Source organism: Drosophila miranda, assembly GCF_003369915.1.
Source record: "Drosophila miranda strain MSH22 chromosome Y unlocalized genomic scaffold, D.miranda_PacBio2.1 Contig_Y1_pilon, whole genome shotgun sequence".
Classification (NCBI taxonomy): domain Eukaryota; kingdom Metazoa; phylum Arthropoda; class Insecta; order Diptera; family Drosophilidae; genus Drosophila; species Drosophila miranda.
In genome coordinates, this window is record NW_022881603.1 from 5727900 (window position 1) to 5753064 (window position 25165).

The 25165-nt window shown below is 42.2% G+C and overlaps 1 protein-coding gene, 1 long non-coding RNA gene and 1 pseudogene across 7 annotated transcripts in view; 2 read left to right on the forward strand and 1 right to left on the reverse strand.

The window, feature by feature from the left end:
- Window positions 1-25165, reverse strand: part of LOC117189633 — a 39114-nt gene that overhangs the window by 595 nt on the left and 13354 nt on the right. Inside the window, exons 2-4 of one of the 5 annotated variants that reach the window (XR_004473488.1) lie at window positions 24099-24357; window positions 11532-11788; window positions 11036-11159 (exon numbers count right to left, since the gene is read on the reverse strand). This is a non-coding gene — a long non-coding RNA (uncharacterized LOC117189633). Of the gene's footprint in view, window positions 1-11035; window positions 11789-22770; window positions 23869-24098; window positions 24358-25165 lie in introns of those variants that run through there. The other 4 variants (XR_004473486.1, XR_004473485.1, XR_004473484.1 and 1 more) reach the window with 4 other exon arrangements.
- On the forward strand, window positions 1642-8110 carry LOC117189632 (annotated as a pseudogene).
- Window positions 13342-20193, forward strand: LOC117189627 (serine/threonine-protein kinase Genghis Khan-like). Of its 2 annotated transcripts, XM_033394745.1 has the most exons (11): window positions 13348-13666; window positions 14305-14523; window positions 14909-15180; window positions 15238-18171; window positions 18243-18519; window positions 18578-19006; window positions 19075-19281; window positions 19347-19532; window positions 19599-19692; window positions 19754-19947; window positions 20007-20193. In XM_033394745.1, the coding sequence occupies exons 1-11, from the start codon at window positions 13639-13641 to the stop codon at window positions 20105-20107; spliced, it is 4941 nt and encodes a 1646-aa protein (XP_033250636.1). In that variant the 5' UTR covers window positions 13348-13638; the 3' UTR covers window positions 20108-20193. The 2 variants fall into 2 exon arrangements, with proteins under 2 accessions (XP_033250637.1, XP_033250636.1); XM_033394746.1 differs by lacking the exons at window positions 19075-19281; window positions 19347-19532; window positions 19599-19692; window positions 19754-19947; window positions 20007-20193 and having other exon boundaries at window positions 13342-13666; window positions 18243-18514; window positions 18578-18807.

Here is a 25165-nt window from a genome sequence, read left to right on the forward strand (position 1 = left end):
GATATTATTAGGACAAAATGCAGACAATTTCTAACACGTATAGTCTTCATTATTATCCCAAATCCCCTTCATCATCCATCTTCAGTTTAAAAAATTTTCCCAATTCTATAAAAATATATTACAACTCATATAACCCAAAATAAGCAGAAAAACTTAACTTTTTTGGTTCCCTTCATCTACAGAAACTTTTTCTGTGAGCGCTTGACCAAAGTTGTTATTGTGAAACAAAATCGTGTGTTGGCTCAAGAAAGAGGTCTCATAAGCGAAGAGGCAAAAAACATTCTGCTCAGTGAGAGAGCGCGACTGCTTGGTGTTTTTTTGATTTGTCTGTGACCAGACAGCAAAGCCTTAAAACTCGTGGTATCTCACACAGGATTTGTGGTACTCCTTCTGTAATGTCTACTGTGCTGCACGATATTGCCGATTTAAACGATTTAAACATCAAACTATTATTACGCTAAATCTGATGTACGGATTAATGATGCCCGATGACAGATACTAATCGTAAAAAACATATACATACATACATTTAAATGTTCATTAAACATACCACCACCAGCTTCTGCTCTCTTCTTTTTGTATTGTTTCGGTTTTTGTTATGTATATTTTTGGTGTTGTACCACCAAATTTCACACTGCAACAAACTCCTCGTCGAATTCATTTATGTTGTTTTTCTCTCTTTCCAACGCCACCAACAGATTTTCAACAACATTTTATATTGCTGAACAACAGCTAAAACGATTGCTAATCCGTATATGTTACAAATTTCACAATTCAGAGCAAACATTTTGAGTTTTGCCATCATCAGCTGTTTTTTTGATGGATGACAATAAATTTTGTAGTTTACTAAACGATAAATTTAACACGTTTTTATCGAATATTATTATATAGTAATATTACTTTACTAAATAATGATTAGCATTTTAATTCATAAAATTATTTTTTTTTTATTGGAAATAATATCCTTGACGGATTCCGCAAACCTAAATTGTTCCTTGCTCTTTACAACCTGGAATCGAAAGCTGACCCAGTACATTTAAAGCTAGCCGCTTTAACGAATCCCAAACATTTACCACCCCACTTAAATCGTAGCCATTTAATCCTGAATATTTGAATTTGAGTTAAATAATATTCTCACAGTACACAAATATCTCGCGAACGCGACCGTAATTTCCGCAATGATGGACCGCGCCGGGGCTTCCACCGGAACGATAATTTTGCACCGCGCGACACCGTAACACCCCGGCGAGGTGCATGATATGATAGCGAACTATCATATTGCTATCATATTACGGGCACACTGCTGCTCTCTTCTGCCACAAACAAATGAGTTGAATGGCCTATTTCAGTAGGGTATGGACAACAAAAAAAAACAGCCAAGTCAAATTGGAAGGTTCATATGCAACTCACCTCGCGTGTGAGGACAATACACCAATATAACTTTAAGACAAAAGGGGTGGATTTTAGCTTGCACTCGTTGCATTTTCTGGGCTGTGTTGCCTGTTGTCCATACCCTCTTTTTCCTCCCATTATGTAGCAAATGTGTAGTTACCGTGTAGTTCTTTTCGGATCAAAAAACAATTCATAACTAGACAGTCTGTTCGGCTTTTTTACACTTTTGTTGGGAGAAAATGTCTAAATATAAGCCTCATTAAAATGGAATACGAATTTTCAGAATTTAGTGGTAATATTTTAAAATTTGCGACACGTGAGATTGTGTTAAATGAATTAGGGTGTGGATGCTGACGCGTTTGTGTTTTCGCAGACTTGTCTCATACACACACATACGTATTCATATAAACAATTATTTATTTATATCTGCACAGTGGGGAGGGACGGAACAAACAAACGCATGAATATATACACATGCCTCAATATGTGTATACTTATATTTCATATTCCTGCACGGGGGTCGGAGCACCCTAAATGTAGTTTAGTTTCCCGCATACGCATTTGAAAAATCGAAACAGTCCGATGAACTGTCGAGAGTTTTATGTAAATAATTTGCCTTTAATACGCAAATAGTGAATTCCTATCACAAGGAAATAGTTTAACCGTTGCTTGACTAATAGGTGCCGTGCCATGAATGGACAGCTCAAGTTGTCTGTATGTTTGAATAACCAACGTATTCACATTTTGGGTCAAAGCAGCCCCTTCCTACCACCAACTATACCTATATTTCGTTTGTAAAACTCTTCTGTCTCGTCGACACCACCCGTTAAAGCTATTCATGTTACTTGTGACTGATTGGGTGCTGCTTTATATTGGGGGGCTTGGGAAATGATAAAAAATTTTAATTATCCCTTTTGGTATGCCTTCCAGATATAACCACAGGAAGCTGCAAGAAAAGGCTCAAATTTCTAAAATATATTCTAAGCGATGCAACAGTCGATCACAAATGGGCATCCGACTTTGGCGAGGACACGGAGGGGCATCAGTTGTCCTTGGACTATCTGCTCGACACCTTCATCGTGCTCTACGACGAATGCAGCAATTCATCCCTACGCAGAGAGAAAGGAGTATCGGATTTTCTTAAACTATGTAAATACTTAATACTATTAACATATTTGCATGGATTTCCGGATATTTTTATACCCCCCTGCCAGAAGGTAATATAATACTATTTTTGATAGACAGAAAGAAGATTTTCCACAGTCCCACAGTTCCGCTTTGTATGTTTACTGAAATCATTTGCATCGAACCACTATCATTATGTCGTACAGCTTTCATTTAAATGGGTTTTACCAAAAAGTTATGTCTCGGTTATGTTTCTGTGCTTCTTAGATGTTACTCAGAATGAGATGATTGCTAATTTAAATTGGTTTTGGTTTTGTTTTATCTGTTAAATCATTGGAGAACCGTTCATAATGCTATCTGCCCCCCTTTCTTCGATTGTCTTTTGCAGCCAAACCATTCGTTCATGTGGTGCGAAAACTTCGACTAGGTCGAGATGATTTTGACATATTGAAAATCATCGGGCGTGGGGCCTTTGGAGAGGTGTGCGTGGTCCAGATGATATCCACAGAAAAGGTGTATGCCATGAAGATACTGAACAAGTGGGAGATGCTGAAGCGGGCCGAGACGGCATGTTTTCGCGAAGAGCGGGACGTGTTGGTCTTTGGCGATCGGCAGTGGATCACAAACCTGCACTACGCCTTTCAGGACAATATTAATCTGGTGAGAATACAGTGCAATTCACTGGCTTTGTCGATCCTAACTCTTTCCTGCTTTCAGTATCTACATCACCGAAATGATTCTAGCCATCCACAGTATTCATCAGATTAAGTATGTTCATCGGGATATCAAGCCGGATAATGTGCTGTTGGACAAGCGGGGGCATGTGCGGCTGGCGGACTTTGGCTCGTGCCTGAGACTGGACAAGGATGGCATCGTTCAGTCGAACGTGGCCGTGGGCACGCCCGACTATATATCGCCCGAGATTCTGCGAGCCATGGAGGACGGAAAGGGCCGCTATGGCACCGAGTGCGATTGGTGGTCCCTCGGCGTGTGCATGTACGAAATGCTGTACGGGGAGACTCCGTTCTACGCCGAAAGTCTGGTCGAGACCTATGGCAAGATCATGAATCACCAGAACTGCTTCAATCTGCCCACACAGGAGACCCTCAACTACAAGGTGTCGGAAATGTCGCAGGATTTGCTGTGCAAACTGATCTGCATACCGGAGAACCGGCTGGGCCAGAACGGCATCCAGGACTTTATGGATCATCCCTGGTTTGTGGGTATCGACTGGAAAAACATACGCTGCGGCCTGGCGCCCTACGTGCCAGAGGTGTCGAGTCCCACAGACACCTCCAATTTCGATGTCGACGACAACGACGTGCGACTGACCGATTCGATGCCTCCATCTGCAAATCCGGCCTTCTCTGGCTTCCATTTGCCGTTCATTGGCTTCACCTTTTCGCTGAAAACCAGCTCCCCTGGCGACACTAAGATTAGTCAGAGTTCTGGCTTCGAGGAAGACAATACTTCGTGCAGCCTGCAGCAGTCCAGCAATCTGCCGAGCAATAACTCGGAGGCATCGGTCGACTCCGTGCAGGAGAAGGCGCAGCTTAAGGCGTTGACAGAGCAGATTGCGGCCTTCAAGCAGGAGAAGATCGAGTTGACGAGGCAACACACGGAGATTTTCGAGCGGCTGAAGACGCAAGAGTCGGAGCTGCAGGATGCCGTTTCGCAGCATAATGTGGCCATGATGGAGTACTCGGAGGTCACGGAGAAGCTCTCGGAGCTGCGCAATCAAAAGCAGAAGCTCTCCCGACAAGTGAGGGACAAGGAGGAGGAGCTGGATGGAGCCATGCAGAAGAATGACAGCCTGCGCAACGAGCTGCGCAAGTCGGACAAGACGCGCAGGGAGCTGGAACTGCACATCGAGGATGCGGTCATAGAAGCCTCCAAGGAGAAAAAGCTGCGGGAGCACGCCGAAGAGTGCTGCAGGCAGCTGCAGCTGGAGCTGCGCAAGTGCAATTCCAGTGTGGAGACGACTCTACCGATGAGCATTTCCTCGGAAATGTCGTCGTACGAAATCGAAAGACTGGAGTTGCAGTACTCGGAGAAGCTCAACCATCAGCAGACGCGACACAATCTAGAGATGGAAACGCTGCGAGAGCAGCTGGGCGAGATTGAGAACTCGAACCTTGAGCTCTCCAAAGAGCTGCATCAGATGCAAGACAGGCTGAAGTACACGCAGCTGGAATCGATTACGGACTCGGACGATGCGCTCCTGGAACTGAAGAAACAGCACGATCTGGAGAAATCCTCGTGGTTCGAGGAGAAGCAAAGATTGAGCTCGGAAGTGAATCTCAAGGCGAAGAATCTGAAGGACCTGCAGGCCGAAGACGACGAGATCTGCAAGGAGCTGCGCATGAAGCGGGAGGCCATCAACCAGTGAGAGCGGCAGATGGCGGAAATCATACAATGGGTATCCGACGAGAAGGACGCTCGCGGCTACCTGCAGGCCCTCGCCACGAAAATGACAGAGGAGCTCGAGTATCTGAAGCATGTCGGCACGTTTAACAACAATGGGGTGGACAACAAGAACTGGCGGAACAGGCGCTCCCAGAAGCTGGACAAGATGGAGCTGCTCAACCTGCAGAGCGCTCTGCAGAGGGAGATCCAGGCCAAGGCCATAATATCCGAGGAGCTGAGCCAGACACGATCCGACCTGATATCCATACAGAAGGAGGTGCGCGACTACAAAAAGCGCTACGATTCTATTCTGCACGACTTTCAGAAGAAGGAAACCGAGATGCGCGACCTGCAGAAGGGAGGTCTGGAGTATTCCGAGACGTTTTTGAATAAATCCACGCACCAGGGCCTGAGCAGCGCCTTTATTAGGGATATATCCAAGAGCGAAATGATTGATCCCGCGGAAAGTTTTGGCAACGATTCCAGCGATAGTTTCATAGGCACACCCGATTTCTTCCAGTCAGGGAACTCTGGCATGCTCTTCAACTACGAACCAAAGTATGCGGGAGGAAAGAGCAAAGATAGCTCTCTGGCAGCCATGAAGGACGCCTCGGTTAGCGATATATCGCGAGAGGACGCCGAACTGCTGATGAAGGAATCCCAAAAGAAGGCGGGCGCCAACAACCCCTCGAGCACGGCCATCCATCAGTTTCTGGTGCGCACCTTCAGCAGCCCCACGAAATGCAATCACTGCACTTCTCTGATGGTCGGACTGACGCGTCAGGGCGTGGTGTGCGAAAGCTGCGGCTTTGCCTGCCACACGATCTGCTGCCAAAAGGTGCCGACCACCTGCCCAGTTCCTATGGACCAGACCAAGCGGCCCCTGGGCATAGATCCCACGCGGGGCATAGGCACTGCCTACGAGGGCTATGTGAAGGTGCCCAGGTCGGGGGTGATCAAGCGCGGATGGATTCGTCAATTTGTGGTCGTGTGCGACTTTAAACTATTTCTATACGATATATCTCTCGACCGATGCGCCCTGCCGAGTGTGAGCGTCTCCCAGGTGTTGGATATGCGCGATCCTGAGTTCTCAGTTGGCGGCGTGCGCGAAAGCGATGTCATTCACGCGGCCAAGAAAGATGTGCCATGTATTTTCAAGGTAATTATAGCCTCTCTCTGCTATGTATATGTGTGTAGATGTAGTGACTATTTGTGTTCCATTTATTACAGATCAAAACCGCGCTTATTGAAAGCGGTCTCTCGCTGAACACCCTGATGCTGGCCGACAACGAATCGGAGAAGTCCAAATGGGTCATTGCCCTGAGTGAACTACATCGAATATTGAAACGAAACAGTCTACCAAATACTGCTATTTTTAAGGTCTACGAGATTCTGGATAACACGCTCTCGCTCATTCGGAATGCATTGTGTTCTGTCATCATATACCCCAATCAAATCCTACTGGGCACTGAAGACGGACTCTTTTACATAAATTTAGATCAGTATAGTACACACACTCCCTCCTGGATGGGAATTGCTTGACTTATGCTTGTATTTTCTTGCAGAAATAGCTCGTATTGGGGAGAGCAAGAAGATCCTGCAGCTGTGGTACATCGAAGAGGAGCATATTCTCGTTATACTTTGCGGGAAGCAGCGCAACCTGCGGCTGTTGCCCATCAGAGTGCTAGAGGCTAGCGATGTTGAGTGGATAAAAGTGGTCGAATCGAAGAACTGTATATCGGCTTGCACTGGCATTATCCGACGTTTCCCCAACATTGTTTATTCGTTTATAATTGCCCTGAAACGGCCCAATAACCACACACAAATCGTTGTCTACGAGATTAATAGAACGCGCACAAGGCACCAGAAGACTTGTGAATTCACAATTGGCTACTTGGCCCAGCATCTGCAGATATTGTCCGATATGCGGCTGGTTGTGGCGCACCAAAGTGGATTTACCGCCTATTTTCTGAGAGGAGAAGCTACCGCGATGTGTATTTATACCGCCCACTGTCTTTTCTTTGCATCTTTCTTATAAACACATATATATACTGTCATTCAGCTCTGGTTCATCCTGAAAACCAGCTATGTGCATTTTTAAATTATTCCGAAGTCGATGCTGTTCGAGTAATTGAAATACTCTGCCCCAGCGGCGGAAACTTCGGGGAGTACTTGTTGGTATTCCAAACTCTGGCCATATATGTGGACCTGCAGGGACGAAAGTCCCGCGGCAGAGAAATAATGTACCCCGCTTTTCCCACATATATAAGTGAGTACTGCTGATGGCAGGTACCGACCGGAAAGTGACTCAACCTGTGCTTTGTTTGTTTCCAGCCTTTTGTGATGGCCATTTGTTGGTGTTCTCCGACACACATTTGGATATCTTCAATACGCAAACCGCTGAATGGGTGCAGTCGATTGACCTGAAGCAGTCACTGCCCCTAAATAATGAAGGAAATGTGGTGTTGGCGTCAGTCAATGACACTCCTTTGATTGTTTACCTGCCCAATATTCACACAAGTAAGCGTATATTCCCCACAGACGTGTAGGCATTGGAGTGTTTATTTGCTTTCATTTCTCATACAGAGGGACTTTTGCAATACCGTGAAGGAAATCGAAAGGGACTGGCGCACATCAAGCGAAGATTTTCCATTCGTGAGATTAACAAAACAGTAAAAAGGTAAGCTAGATATTTCACAAATTAAATACCTTTCAAGTAACGCAAGTAAATCATTTTACAGTGATCGAAGATCAAAGATGACATCCCTCGTCCCGCCACTTGCTTTTCTTTCTGTTCGCCTGGTGAATAAAACGCATTCAAGAGTTAATTTTTGTAAACGATTGGATCTGAAAAAACAATAACATCACCCAAGATTTTCGATTTGCAAAGGGAGCAAATGGCCTTAAATCCTCCCATACTCTGAAAGGGCGCTTAAGGATAGCCTTATCGGTTACTTTAAGAGCGAAAAGGAAACTTCAGAATCTGAGAAGAACATCAGTCTGTATTTTCCCAAGCAAAGACAAAAAAATGGAGATGTACTAATGGGCATTCGATGGAATGCTATTTATGAATAATTTAAGTGCAGAAACTATTATAACTTGCTTGGACGTTGATGTGCAATGACTGTGCACCATCAAGCGTCCTAAGGAAAGACGCAGTCCTCCTCCCTGCAAGCGAGAATAAAATTAAATGTCCTTATACTGGACACAGGGCTTAACATAATCCGCATACATGAGTACTCGGAGTATGTTAATAACGAAGGCAAATCATTAGTAAAGAGGGAGAAGAGTAAGCGACCTAGATGGCTGCCCTGTGGTACTACCGAAGTTTGTGAAGTGGACTGGAGACCTAGATAGCTAGAAATCCATATCAGGACGTTGGGCGGAAACCCTATAAGATCAAGTCTATGTGCTATCGGGAATGGTTTACAGAGTCGAATGCTTTACTAAAGTCGGAGCTAAAAAAATCTGTCTGTAAGTGACCTTGAAAGCCTTTAATGATGAAAGAGCTGAACTTTAGTAAATTCGTGGTGGTTGGTGGCCGCCTTATAAATACCAGTGTTGTTATTTGCATCAGACTTGCTACATTTCTTATGGAGATTCCTTTCAAATCAGGGGAAAGCATGAAGAATCAATGGACAGGGTGAATAGTTTAAGCAAGGGTCCACAAAGAACTTCGGCGCAGTACTTGAGAACTTTGGTCGAATTGGGAAAAAATATATGCGCTTGCCTTCTTGAAATTGTTCATAAAGTCTTGACCTTAAGTTTTTTAGACTCGATAACTTCTCTGAGCTAAGCAAGTTTCCCAGATCTAATCGGGTAAGAAAGTGGCACGAAGAATCAAAAAATGTGTCAAGTGCATTGTACAAAATGTTTCAAGAATATATGTACAGAAACTATCTGTCTATTTTCAGCCATGTAATTTTTGCCCTCATATGCCCTCATTAGCCGACGACCCAAAATAAAATATCTGCCGATGACGACGACGACCCAAACCTTTTTTATATAATAGAGAGATGGCGTGAATACACCCCAAGTAGCATTCCCTAGCCGTGGACTCGACTCCTCAATCATCGTGTTAAAAAGCTGTTCCATGATTCTGGCTTTCGAGTTTAGAAGTTAGGTATAATCACGAAGATTCTGAATCGAATCCTCTATGTAAACAGACGAGTGGCAAATGGGCTGCAACCAATTGGGATCAATGGAGTTATTCCAGAGCTGCGGCTTAGGCATGCCGCCTTTCGAATTTAATCGGGATAAAACAATGAAATATATTATACAATTCGTTAGGTGTGTTTTTTATACTCGATACTCAAAATGAGTATTGGGGTATATTAGATTTGTGGTAAAAGTGGATGTGTGTAACGTCCAGAAGGAATCGTTTCCGACCCCATAAAGTATATATATTCTTGATCAGCATCAATAGCCGAGTAGATTGAGCCATGTCTGTCTGTCCGTCTGTCCGTCCCTATTAGCGCCTAGTGCTGAAAGACTATAAGAGCTAGAGCAACGATGTTTTGGATCCAGACTTCTGTGATATGTCACTGCTACAAAAATATTTCAAAACTTCGCCCCGCCCACTTCCGCCCCCACAAAGGACGAAAATCTGTGGCATCCACAATTTTAAAGATACGAGAAAACCAAAAACGCAGAATCGTAGAGAATGACCATATCTTTTAGACTACAGAATTTGAATAAGATCGTATTATTATTATAGCCAGCATCAAGAAAACAATTTCATTTTTTCTCGCCCTGTCTCTCTCTAACACACACGTAGCATAGCCGGCTTTGCTTAGAGTAAAACATTAGTAACTGTTTTATGTAAAAGCTTCTACTTTTCTGAGCTTCTTGATATTTTAAGTTCTTGACTGAATTAAAAATCGGTGGCCTTAGGTGATTGTGACAAGAAAGTTACAAAATTTAAGTAGTTATGGGTCTTGGAAAGCACTAAAGTGAAGAAAAAAGCCAAAGGATCAAAACTTTCATTTCAGGAAGGCAGGACCTATGCTAAGGTTGGGAACATTGTCGGTTGTTCAAAAGAAATGATTAGCAATGCTTTGAAGTATGAAGTATTCCAACAAGAAACACGTGGATGAAAGGCCGCGATATCCCCATTTCTGGTAAAACTACTGGTTCGTGAGAGCAAGGAGGACCCACTTAAGTCGGCCACAGAGCTAAAGCAAGGATCTTAAAAAATCGGCAAGTACCAGGAAAGTTAGATCTTGTTTACAAGAACGTAAAATGGGTACTCGTAGTCCTAGGAAAATTACACTTTTCACGGGAAGGCATAGGGCAATAAAAGTTTGTTATGCAAAATAGCACTGAAGTTGGGCCAAAGAAAATGGAGAAACATCCTGTGGTCCGACTAAAGCCTAAATTAATTTTTTGGTGTAAAAGGGTCTTGTTCTTTTGTGAAACGACTACCGAATGCAGAATACAACCCCCTGACTCACTTGTAAATTCATTAGACATAGAAAAGCAAGCAAGATCGTATGGGAATGATTTTCGTACTAAGTAGGTGATCCAATACATGGCACAAACCCATTATGGATCAACATGTCTATGTCAATATCAAAGAAACAGTGATTCTGCTTTATGTAGAATTCGAAATAGAGTTGTTTTGTGTCTTCCAGCAGGAAAATGACCCAAAACGAACTAGAAAGAAAGCTCGAAAGTGGTTCGAGCACAATTTACTTAGTGTAATAGATTGGCCTGTTCAGTCTCCAGACCTGAGCCCCATTGCTAATATTTTGGGTCAAGTTAAAAAATATGTTTCTAATGCGGAATCAAAGAACAATAAATATGTTTGGTGTATCCTGCATGGTTCGTGGATCAATATCCCAAGGAAAAGATGCGAAAATTAGGTGAGCTTTAATTCCAATATGTTGAGCTGCTGTTGTTGCTGCCAAAGGTTTTACAACAAAATGCCAACCTTTAAATACAACTAAAGTAACATATTTTACAAAAAAATGTGGAAAGTTTCTTTGAATTTAATAGTTTTTTGATTTCTTTGTAAATTGGTGCTATTTTTGTTGGTGCCCAAATTTCTGATAAAATCCTTTTCTTTTCAAATATTTTCATTTGGAGTTTGCAAATCATACCAGTGCTCTGGGATAGGATAAATTATACCTTAAAGTTTACATATTACTCTTAACAACGTTCATTAGAACCATTGCTTATGCAAAATCCGTCAATATAGACACACTAGTCCCCTGGTGCTATTTTTTTCGGCGCAGCTGTATGTATCAGAAATCGAACTTATGTATTTTATCTTAGGGAATCGCGTTATTTTTAATATTCTTATCAACGTTCACTTTACTCTTTGCGTGCTTGCATTTGAATATGCAAATTTGTTTTGAAGTTCCGGGTAGACCGTTCTAAAACAGGGTTCATTTCTTAATTTATTTTGTTTGTACTGGCAACATGGGAATGTATTCGCGTAGATAATGCAGATAATCGTAAATGCAATATATGTAGATTTTCACCAACAGCATCAGGTTTCCATTTTTTAGATTGCATGCAAATAATATGTATGTATCACTTTGCACAAAACTAACTCCCACGAATGGTATACTTTGCATATGTATGCAAGTGAGATGTGTACGTACATTTAAAATTCAAATATTCGCGAAACAAATTGATAGTATATCGCGGACGATAAAAATATCTTAGCCCTAAGTAAGTGCCAACCACTGCATGTATTTCCAGACATTGAATATGTTGTAACTATATCAATTATTTATTTTTAATCAAGTTTGATCGCCACTGATTATTAGAACACACACACACACAAACATAATAATATGTGTATAACTATTTGTAAGGCTTTACATACAGTTTTCGATAGCACCGATTGCGGTATTGCCTGAAATTGGAACAAGGAATTGAAACAGATGTGCATGCTCATAAATAAATTATATGATATATATTCATTTATTAATTATTAAATACCATACATCAAAATATAATTACAAAGTTTGCAGTTAATAAATTATATCTATTTACATATGTACACAATAATGTGCATGCTTAATGTTTATAACCTATTTTTCAGATATTATTAGGACAAAATGCAGACAATTTCTAACGGGTATAGTCTTCATTATTATCCCAAATCCCCTTCATCATCTATCTTCAGTTTAAAAAATTTTCCCAATTCTATAAAAATATATTACAACTCATATAACCCAAAATAAGCAGAAAACTAAAAACTTAACTTTTTTGGTTCCCTTCATCTACAGAAACTTTTTCTGTGAGCGCTTGACCAAAGTTGTTATTGTGAAACAAAATCGTGTGTTGGCTCAAGAAAGAGGTCTCATAAGCGAAGAGGCAAAAAACATTCTGCTCAGTGAGAGAGCGCGACTGCTTGGTGTTTTTTTGATTTGTCTGTGACCAGACAGCAAAGCCTTAAAACTCGTGGTATCTCACACAGGATTTGTGGTACTCTTTCTGTAATGTCTACTGTGCTGCACGATATTGCCGATTTAAACGATTTAAACATCAAACTATTATTACGCTAAATCTGATGTACGGATTAATGATGCCCGATGACAGATACTAATCGTAAAAAACATATACATACATACATTTAAATGTTCATTAAACATACCACCACCATCTTCTGCTCTCTTCTTTTTGTATTGTTTCGGTTTTTGTTATGTATATTTTTGCTGTTGTACCACCAAATTTCACACTGCAACAAACTCCTCGTCGAATTCATTTATGTTGTTTTTCTCTCTTTCCAACGCCACCAACAGATTTTCAACAACATTTTATATTGCTGAACAACAGCTAAAACGATTGCTAATCCGTATATGTTACAAATTTCACAATTCAGAGCAAACATTTTGAGTTTTGCCATCATCAGCTGTTTTTTTGATGGATGACAATAAATTTTGTAGTTTACTAAACGATAAATTTAACACGTTTTTATCGAATATTATTATATAGTAATATTACTTTACTAAATAATGATTAGCATTTTAATTCATAAAATTATTTTTTTTTAATTGGAAATAATATCCTTGACGGATTCCGCAAATCTAAATTGTTCCTTGCTCTTTACAACCTGGAATCGAAAGCTGACCCAGTACATTTAAAGCTAGCCGCTTTAACGAATCCCAAACATTTACCACCCCACTTAAATCGTAGCCATTTAATCCTGAATATTTGAATTTGAGTTAAATAATATTCTCAGAGTACACAAATATCTCGCGAACGCGACCGTAATTTCCGCAATGATGGACCGCGCCGGGGCTTCCACCGGAACGATAATTTTGCACCGCGCGACACCGTAACACCCCGGCGAGGTGCATGATATGATAGCGAACTATCATATTGCTATCACATTACGGGCACACTGCTGCTCTCTTCTGCCACAAACAAATGAGTCGAATGGCCTATTTCAGTAGGGTATGGACAACAAAAAAAAACAGCCAAGTCAAATTGGAAGGTTCATATGCAACTCACCTCGCGTGTGAGGACAATACACCAATATAACTTTAAGACAAAAGGGGTGGATTTTAGCTTGCACTCGTTGCATTTTCTGGGCTGTGTTGCCTGTTGTCCATACCCTCTTTTTCCTCCTATTATGTAGCAAATGTGTAGTTACCGTGTAGTTCTTTTCGGATCAAAAAACAATTCATAACTAGACAGTCGGTTCGGCTTTTTTACACTTTTGTTGGGAGAAAATGTCTAAATATAAGCCTCATTAAAATGGAATACGAAACTTCAGAATTTAGTGGTAATATTTTAAAATTTGCGACACGTGAGATTGTGTTAAATGAATTAGGGTTTGTATGTGGATGCTGACGCGTTTGTGTTTTCGCAGACTTGTCTCATACACACACATACGTATTCATATAAACAATTATTTATTTATATCTGCACAGTGGGGTGGGACGGAACAAACAAACGCATGAATATAATATACACATGCCTCAATATGTGTATACTTATATTTCATATTCCTGCACGGGGGGTCGGAGCACCCTAAATGTAGTTTAGTTTCCCGCATACGCATTTGAAAAATCGAAACAGTCCGATGAACTGTCGAGAGTTTTATGTAAATAATTTGCCTTTAATACGCAAATAGTGAATTCCTATCACAAGGAAATAGTTTAACCGTTGCTTGACTAATAGGTGCCGTGACAGCTCAAGTTGTCTGTATGTTTGAATAACCAACGTAATCACATTTTGGGTCAAAGCAGCCCCTTCCTACCACTAACTATACCTATATTTCGTTTGTAAAACTCTTCTGTCTCGTCGACACCACCCGTTAAAGCTATTCATGTTACTTGTGACTGATTGGGTGCGGCTTTATATTGGGGGGCTTGGGAAATGATAAAAAATTTTAATTATCCCTTTTGGTATGCCTTCCAGATATAACCACAGGAAGCTGCAAGAAAAGGCTCAAATTTCTAAAATATATTCTAAGCGATGCAACAGTCGATCACAAATGGGCATCCGACTTTGGCGAGGACACGGAGGGGCATCAGTTGTCCTTGGACTATCTGCTCGACACCTTCATCGTGCTCTACGACGAATGCAGCAATTCATCCCTACGCAGAGAGAAAGGAGTATCGGATTTTCTTAAACTATGTAAATACTTAATACTATTAACATATTTGCATGGAACACAGATATACACTTTTTGATTTCCGGATATTTTTATACCCCCCTGCCAGAAGGTAATATAATACTATTTTTGATAGACAGAAAGAAGATTTTCCACAGTCCCACAGTTCCGCTTTGTATGTTTACTGAAATCATTTGCATCGAACCACTATCATTATGTCGTACAGCTTTCATTTAAATGGGTTTTACCAAAAAGTTATGTCTCGGTTATGTTTCTGTGCTTCTTAGATGATACTCAGAATGAGATGATTGCTAATTTAAATTGGTTTTGGTTTTGTTTTATCTGTTAAATCATTGGAGAACCGTTCATAATGCTATCTGCCCCCCTTTCTTCGATTGTCTTTTGCAGCCAAACCATTCGTTCATGTGGTGCGAAAACTTCGACTAGGTCGAGATGATTTTGACATATTGAAAATCATCGGGCGTGGGGCCTTTGGAGAGGTGTGCGTGGTCCAGATGATATCCACAGAAAAGGTGTATGCCATGAAGATACTGAACAAGTGGGAGATGCTGAAGCGGGCCGAGACGGCATGTTTTCGCGAAGAGCGGGACGTGTTGGTCTTTGGCGATCGGCAGTGGATCACAAACCTGCACTACGCCTTTCAGGACAATATTAATCTGGTGAGAATACAGTGCAATTCACTGGCTTTGTCGATCCTAACTCTATCCTGCTTTCAGTATCTTGTAATGGATTATTACTGCGGGGGAGACCTGCTGACGCTGTTGAGTAAATTCGAGGACAAGCTGCCCGAAGACATGGCCAAGTTCTACATCACCGAAATGATTCTAGCCATCCACAGTATTCATCAGATTAAGTATGTTCATCGGGATATCAAGCCGGATAATGTGCTGTTGGACAAGCGGGGGCATGTGCGGCTGGCGGACTTTGGCTCGTGCCTGAGACTGGACAAGGATGGCATCGTTCAGTCGAACGTGGCCGTGGGCACGCCCGACTATATATCGCCCGAGATTCTGCGAGCCATGGAGGACGGAAAGGGCCGCTATGGCACCGAGTGCGATTGGTGGTCCCTCGGCGTGTGCATGTACGAAATGCTGTACGGGGAGACTCCGTTCTACGCCGAAAGTCTGGTCGAGACCTATGGCAAGATCATGAATCACCAGAACTGCTTCAATCTGCCCACACAGGAGACCCTCAACTACAAGGTGTCGGAAATGTCGCAGGATTTGCTGTGCAAACTGATCTGCATACCGGAGAACCGGCTGGGCCAGAACGGCATCCAGGACTTTATGGATCATCCCTGGTTTGTGGGTATCGACTGGAAAAACATACGCTGCGGCCTGGCGCCCTACGTGCCAGAGGTGTCGAGTCCCACAGACACCTCCAATTTCGATGTCGACGACAACGACGTGCGACTGACCGATTCGATGCCTCCATCTGCAAATCCGGCCTTCTCTGGCTTCCATTTGCCGTTCATTGGCTTCACCTTTTCGCTGAAAACCAGCTCCCCTGGCGACACTAAGATTAGTCAGAGTTCTGGCTTCGAGGAAGACAATACTTCGTGCAGCCTGCAGCAGTCCAGCAATCTGCCGAGCAATAACTCGGAGGCATCGGTCGACTCCGTGCAGGAGAAGGCGCAGCTTAAGGCGTTGACAGAGCAGATTGCGGCCTTCAAGCAGGAGAAGATCGAGTTGACGAAGCAACACACGGAGATTTTCGAGCGGCTGAAGACGCAAGAGTCGGAGCTGCAGGATGCCGTTTCGCAGCGTAATGTGGCCATGATGGAGTACTCGGAGGTCACGGAGAAGCTCTCGGAGCTGCGCAATCAAAAGCAGAAGCTCTCCCGACAAGTGAGGGACAAGGAGGAGGAGCTGGATGGAGCCATGCAGAAGAATGACAGCCTGCGCAACGAGCTGCGCAAGTCGGACAAGACGCGCAGGGAGCTGGAACTGCACATCGAGGATGCGGTCATAGAAGCCTCCAAGGAGAAAAAGCTGCGGGAGCACGCCGAAGAGTGCTGCAGGCAGCTGCAGCTGGAGCTGCGCAAGTGCAATTCCAGTGTGGAGACGACGCTACCGATGAGCATTTCCTCGGAAATGTCGTCGTACGAAATCGAAAGACTGGAGTTGCAGTACTCGGAGAAGCTCAACCATCAGCAGACGCGACACAATCTAGAGATGGAAACGCTGCGAGAGCAGCTGGGCGAGATTGGGAGCTCGAACCTTGAGCTCTCCAAAGAGCTGCATCAGATGCAAGACAGGCTGAAGTACACGCAGCTGGAATCGATTACGGACTCGGACGATGCGCTCCTGGAACTGAAGAAACAGCACGATCTGGAGAAATCCTCGTGGTTCGAGGAGAAGCAAAGATTGAGCTCGGAAGTGAATCTCAAGGCGAAGAATCTGAAGGACCTGCAGGCCGAAGACGACGAGATCTGCAAGGAGCTGCACATGAAGCGGGAGGCCATCAACCAGTGGGAGCGGCAGATGGCGGAAATCATACAATGGGTATCCGACGAGAAGGACGCTCGCGGCTACCTGCAGGCCCTCGCCACGAAAATGACAGAGGAGCTCGAGTATCTGAAGCATGTCGGCACGTTTAACAACAATGGGGTGGACAACAAGAACTGGCGGAACAGGCGCTCCCAGAAGCTGGACAAGATGGAGCTGCTCAACCTGCAGAGCGCTCTGCAGAGGGAGATCCAGGCCAAGGCCATAATATCCGAGGAGCTGAGCCAGACCCGATCCGACCTGATATCCATACAGAAGGAGGTGCGCGACTACAAAAAGCGCTACGATTCTATTCTGCACGACTTTCAGAAGAAGGAAACCGAGATGCGCGACCTGCAGAAGGGAGGTCTAGAGTATTCCGAGACGTTTTTGAATAAATCCACGCACCAGGGCCTGAGCAGCGCCTTCTTTAGGGATATATCCAAGAGCGAAATGATTGATCCCGCGGAAAGTTTTGGCAACGATTCCAGCGATAGTTTCATAGGCACACCCGATTTCTTCCAGTCAGGGAACTCTGGCATGCTCTTCAACTACGAACCAAAGTATGCGGGAGGAAAGAGCAAAGATAGCTCTCTGGCAGCCATGAAGGACGCCTCGGTTAGCGATATATCGCGAGAGGACGCCGAACTGCTGATGAAGGAATCCCAAAAGAAGGCGGGCGCCAACAACCCCTCGAACACGGCCATCCATCAGTTTCTGGTGCGCACCTTCAGCAGCCCCACGAAATGCAATCACTGCACTTCTCTGATGGTCGGACTGACGCGTCAGGGCGTGGTGTGCGAAAGCTGCGGCTTTGCCTGCCACACGATCTGCTGCCAAAAGGTGCCGACCACCTGCCCAGTTCCTATGGACCAGACCAAGCGGCCCCTGGGCATAGATCCCACGCGGGGCATAGGCACTGCCTACGAGGGCTATGTGAAGGTGCCCAAGTCGGGGGTGATCAAGCGCGGATGGATTCGTCAATTTGTGGTCGTGTGCGACTTTAAACTATTTCTATACGATATATCTCCCGACCGATGCGCCCTGCCGAGTGTGAGCGTCTCCCAGGTGTTGGATATGCGCGATCCTGAGTTCTCAGTTGGCGGCGTGCGCGAAAGCGATGTCATTCACGCGGCCAAGAAAGATGTGCCATGTATTTTCAAGGTAATTATAGCCTCTCTCTGCTATGTATATGTGTGTAGATGTAGTGACTATTTGTGTTCCATTTATTACAGATCAAAACCGCGCTTATTGAAAGCGGTCTCTCGCTGAACACCCTGATGCTGGCCGACAACGAATCGGAGAAGTCCAAATGGGTCATTGCCCTGAGTGAACTACATCGAATATTGAAACGAAACAGTCTACCAAATACTGCTATTTTTAAGGTCTACAAGATTCTGGATAACACGCTCTCGCTCATTCGGAATGCATTGTGTTCTGTCATCATATACCCCAATCAAATCCTACTGGGCACTGAAGACGGACTCTTTTACATAAATTTAGATCAGTATGGTACACACACTCCCTCCTGGATGGGAATTGCTTGACTTATGCTTGTATTTTCTTGCAGAAATAGCTCGTATTGGGGAGAGCAAGAAGATCCTGCAGCTGTGGTACATCGAAGAGGAGCATATTCTCGTTATACTTTGCGGGAAGCAGCGCAACCTGCGGCTGTTGCCCATCAGAGTGCTAGAGGCTAGCGATGTTGAGTGGATAAAAGTGGTCGAATCGAAGAACTGTATATCGGCTTGCACTGGCATTATCCGACGTTTCCCCAACATTGTTTATTCGTTTATAATTGCCCTGAAACGGCCCAATAACCACACACAAATCGTTGTCTACGAGATTAATAGAACGCGCACAAGGCACCAGAAGACTTGTGAATTCACAATTGGCTACTTGGCCCAGCATCTGCAGATATTGTCCGATATGCGGCTGGTTGTGGCGCACCAAAGTGGATTTACCGCCTATTTTCTGAGAGGAGAAGCTACCGCGATGTGTATGTATACCGCCCACGGTCTTTCCTTTGCATCTTTCTTATAAACACATATATATACTGTCATTCAGCTCTGGTTCATCCTGAAAACCAGCTATGTGCATTTTTAAATTATTCCGAAGTCGATGCTGTTCGAGTAATTGAAATACTCTGCCCCAGCGGCGGAAACTTCGGGGAGTACTTGTTGGTATTCCAAACTCTGGCCATATATGTGGACCTGCAGGGACGAAAGTGCCGCGACAGAGAAATAATGTACCCCGCTTTTCCCACATATATAAGTGAGTACTGCTGATGGCAGGTACCGACCGGAAAGTGACTCAACCTGTGCTTTGCTTGTTTCCAGCCTTTTGTGATGGCCATTTGTTGGTGTTCTCCGACACACATTTGGATATCTTCAATACGCAAACCGCTGAATGGGTGCAGTCGATTGGCCTGAAGCAGTCACTGCCCCTAAATAATGAAGGAAATGTGGTGTTGGCGTCAGTCAATGACACTCCTTTGATTGTTTACCTGCCCAATATTCACACAAGTAAGCGTATATTCCCCACAGACGTGTAGGCATTGGAGTGTTTATTTGCTTTCATTTCTCATACAGAGGGACTTTTGCAATACCGTGAAGGAAATCGAAAGGGACTGGCGCACATCAAGCGAAGATTTTCCATTCGTGAGATTAACAAAACAGTAAAAAGGTAAGCTAGATATTTCACAACTTAAATACCTTTCAAGTAACGCAAGTAAATCATTTTACAGTGATCGAAGATCAAAGATGATATCGGCACCGACTAATTTCAACCACATTTCGCACATGGGGCCAGGCGATGGCATTCAAAATCAGCGACTCTTAGATCTACCAACCACGCTCGAAACAGCCGATCAGGCCTGCAGTCCTATCATACATTCGCTGAGCTCCATACCATCTAGAAAATCAAATTTTCTAGAACAAGGTGATTATTGTCAAGTTCATTAAAGTGTAATGCTTTGTTAAATGCATCTCGTTTTTCAGTGGATGCAAACTCTGATGACTATGGCAACGATAATATAATCTCTAGAACACCCAGTCCAATGGCATCGTCTTTTATGGACGGCTTAAGCAATAACGATTAGTTTCAGTCAATCTCTACATCTACTTATCTAATTAACCAATTTTTTAAGGAAACTGTTTGTAATAAACATATTTAATTTCTCGAATATCCCATTCTGTGTTTCCGGTTTTTGGAAGTACTAAGTACCATATCATACTATGGCGTGGTACGGTTATCGCTGACAGATCGTCCCGCCACTTGCTTTTCTTTCTGTTCGCCTGGTGAATAAAACGCATTCAAGAGTTAATTTTTGTAAACGATTGGATCTGAAAAAACAATATCACCCAAGATTTTCGATTTGCAAAGGGAGCAAATGGCCTTAAATCATCCCATACTCTGAAAGGGCGCTTAAGGATAGCCTTATCGGTTACTTTAAGAGCGAAAAGGAAACTTCAGAATCTGAGAAGAACATCAGTCTGTATTTTCCAAGCAAAGACAAAAAAATGGAGATGTACTAATGGGCATTCGATGGAATGCTATTTATGAATAATTTAAGTGCAGAAACTATTATAACTTGCTTGGACGTTGATGTGCAATGACTGTGCACCATCAAGCGTCATAAGGAAAGACGCAGTCCTCCTCCCTGCAAGCGAGAATAAAATTAAATGTCCTTATACTGGACACAGGGCTTAACATAATCCGCATACATGAGTACTCGGGAGTATGTTAATAACGAAGGCAAATCATTAGTAAAGAGGGAGAAGAGTAAGCGCCTAGATGGCTGCCCTGTGGTACTACCGAAGTTTGTGAAGTGGACTGGAGACCTAGATAGCTAGAAATCCATATCAGGACGTTGGGCGGAAACCCTATAAGATCAAGTCTATGTGCTATCGGGAATGGTTTACAGAGTCGAATGCTTTACTAAAGTCGGAGCTAAAAAAATCCGTCTGTAAGTGACCTTGAAAGCCTTTAATGATGAAAGAGCTGAACTTTAGTAAATTCGTGGTGGTTGGTGGCCGCCTTATAAATACCACTGTTGTTATTTGCATCAGACTTGCTACATTTCTTATGGAGATTCCTTTCAAATCAGGGGAAAGCATGAAGAATCAATGGACAGGGTGAATAGTTTAAGCAAGGGTCCACAAAGAACTTCGGCGCAGTACTTCAGAACTTTGGTCGAATTGGGAAAAAATATATGCGCTTGCCTTCTTGAAATTGTTCATAAAGTCTTGACCTTAAGTTTTTTAGACTCGATAACTTCTCTGAGCTAAGCAAGTTTCCCAGATCTAATCGGGTAAGAAAGTGACACGAAGAATAAAAAAATGTGTCAAGTGCATTGTACAAAATGTTTCAAGAATATATGTACAGAAACTATCTGTCTATTTTCAGCCATGTAATTTTTGCCCTCATATGCCATCATTAGCCGACGACCCAAAATAAAATATCTGCCGATGACGACGACGACCCAAACCTTTTTTATATAATAGAGAGATGGCGTGAATACACCCCAAGTAGCATTCCCTAGCCGTGGACTCGACTCCTCAATCATCGTGTTAAAAAGCTGTTCCATGATTCTGGCTTTCGAGTTTAGAAGTTAGGTATAATCACGAAGATTCTGAATCGAATCCTCTATGTAAACAGACGAGTGGCAAATGGGCTGCAACCAATTGGGATCAATGGAGCTATTCCAGAGCTGCGGCTTAGGCTTGCCGCCTTTCGAATTTAATCGGGATAAAACAATGAAATATATTATACAATTCGTTGGGTGTGTTTTTTATACCCGATACTCAAAATGAGTATTGGGGTATATTAGATTTGTGGTAAAAGTGGATGTGTGTAACGTCCAGAAGGAATCGTTTCCGACCCCATAAAGTATATATATTCTTGATCAGCATCAATAGCCGAGTAGATTGAGCCATGTCTGTCTGTCCGTCTGTCGGTCCGTCCGTCTGTCCGTCTGTCCGTCCCTATTAGCGCCTAGTGCTGAAAGACTATAAGAGCTAGAGCAACGATGTTTTGGATCCAGACTTCTGTGATATGTCACTGCTACAAAAATATTTCAAAACTTCGCCCCGCCCACTTCCGCCCCCACAAAGGACGAAAATCTGTGGCATCCACAATTTTAAAGATACGAGAAAACCAAAAACGCAGAATCGTAGAGAATGAATTTGAATAAGATCGTATTATTATTATAGCCAGCATCAAGAAAACAATTTCATTTTTTCTCGCCCTGTCTCTCTCTAACACACACGTAGCATAGCCGGCTTTGCTTAGAGTAAAACATTAGTAACTGTTTTATGTAAAAGCTTCTACTTTTCTGAGCTTCTTGATATTTTAAGTTCTTGACTGAATTAAAAATCGGTGGCCTTAGGTGATTGTGACAAGAAAGTTACAAAATTTAAGTAGTTATGGGTCTTGGAAAGCACTAAAGTGAAGAAAAAAGCCAAAGGATCAAAACTTTCATTTCAGAAGGCAGGACCTATGCTAAGGTTGGGAACATTGTCGGTTGTTCAAAAGAAATGATTAGCAATGCTTTGAAGTATGTTTCCAACAAGAAACACGTGGATGAAAGGCCGCGATATCCCCATTTCAACTACTGGTTCGTGAGAGCAAGGAGGACCCAATTAAGTCGGCCACAGAGCTAAAGCAAGGATCTTAAAAAATCGGCAAGTACCAGGAAAGTTAGATCTTGTTTACAAGAACGTAAAATGGGTACACGTAATCCTAGGAAAATTAGATTTTTCACGGGAAGGCATAGGGCAAAAAAAGTTTGTTATGCAAAATAGCACTGAAGTTGGGCCAAAGAAAATGGAGAAACATCCTGTGGTCCGACTAAAGCCAAAATTAATTTTTTGGTGTAAAAGGGTCTTGTTCTTTTTTGAAACGACTACCGAATGCAGAATACAACCCCCTGACTCACTTGTAAATTCATTAGACATAGAAAACAAGCAAGATCGTGTGGGAATGATTTTCGTACTAAGTAGGTGATCCAATACATGGCACAAACCCATTATGGATCAACATGTCTATGTCAATATCAAAGAAACAGTGATTCTGCTTTATGTAGAATTCGAAATAGAGTTGTTTTGTGTCTTCCAGCAGGAAAATGACCCAAAACGAACTAGAAAGAAAGCTCGAAAGTGGTTCGAGCACAATTCACTTAGTGCAATAGATTGGCCTGTTCAGTCTCCAGACTTGAGCCCCATTGCTAATATTTTGGGTCAAGTCAAAAAATATGTTTCTAATGCGGAATCAAAGAACAATAAATATGTTTGGGGTATCCTGCATGGTTCGTGGATCAATATCCCAAGGAAAAGATGCGAAAATTAGGTGAGCTTTAATTCCAATATGTTGAGCTGCTGTTGTTGCTGCCAAAGGTTTTACAACAAAATGCCAACCTTTAAATACAACTAAAGTAACATATTTTACAAAAAAATGTGGAAAGTTTCTTTGAATTTAATAGTTTTTCGATTTCTTTGTAAATTGGTGCTATTTTTGTTGGTGCCCAAATTTCTGATAAAATCCTTTTCTTTTCAAATATTTTCATTTGGAGTTTGCAAATCATACCAGTGCTCTGGGATACGATAAATTATACCTTAAAGTTTACATATTACTCTTAACAACGTTCATTAGAACCATTGCTTATGCAAAATCCGTCAATATAGACACACTAGTCCCCTGGTGCTATTTTTTTCGGCGCAGCTGTATGTATCAGAAATCGAACTTATGTATTTTATCTTAGGGAATCGCGTTATTTTTAATATTATTATCAACGTTCACTTTACTCTTTGCGTGCTTGCATTTGAATATGCAAATTTGTTTTGAAGTTCCGGGTAGACCGTTCTAAAACAGGGTTCATTTCATAATTTATTTTGTTTGTACTGAAAACATGGGAATGTATTCGCGTAGATAATGCAGATAATCGTAAATGCAATGTATGTAGATTTTCACCAACAGCATCAGTTTTCATTTTTTGGATTGCATGCAAATAATATGTATGTATCACTTTGCACATAACTAACTCCCACGAATGGTATACTTTGCATATGTATGCAAGTGAGATGTGTACGTACATTTAAAATTCAAATATTCGCGAAACAAATTGATAGTATATCGCGGACGATAAAAATATCTTAGCCCTAAGTAAGTGCCAACCACTGCATGTATTTCCAGACATTGAATATGTTGTAACTATATCAATTATTTATTTTTAATCAAGTTTGATCGCCACTGATTATTAGAACACACACACACACACAAACATAATAATATGTGTATAACTATTTGTAAGGCTTTACATACAGTTTTCGATAGCACCGATTGCGGTATTGCCTGAAATTGGAACAAGGAATTGAAACAGATGTGCATGCTCATAAATAAATTATATGATATATATTCATTTATTAATTATTAAATCCCATACATCAAAATATAATTACAAAGTTTGCAGTTAATAAATTATATCTATTTACATATGTACACAATAATGTGCATGCTTAATGTTTATAACCTATTTTTCAGATATTATTAGGACAAAATGCAGACAATTTCTAACGGGTATAGTCTTCATTATTATCCCAAATCCCCTTCATCATCTATTTTCAGTTTAAAAAATTTTCCCAATTCTATAAAAATATATTACAACTCATATAACCCAAAATAAGCAGAAAACTAAAAACTTAACTTTTTTGGTTGCCTTCATCTACAGAAACTTTTTCTGTGAGCGCTTGACCAAAGTTGTTATTGTGAAACAAAATCGTGTGTTGGCTCAAGAAAGAGGTCTCATAAGCGAAGAGGCAAAAAACATTCTGCTCAGTGAGAGAGCGCGACTGCTTGGTGTTTTTTTGATTTGTCTGTGACCAGACAGCAAAGCCTTAAAACTCGTGGTATCTCACACAGGATTTGTGGTACTCTTTCTGTAATGTCTACTGTGCTGCACGATATTGCCGATTTAAACGATTTAAACATCAAACTATTATTACGCTAAATCTGATGTACGGATTAATGATGCCCGATGACAGATACTAATCGTAAAAAACATATACATACATACATTTAAATGTTCATTAAACATACCACCACCAGCTTCTGCTCTCTTCTTTTTGTATTGTTTCGGTTTTTGTTATGTATATTTTTGGTG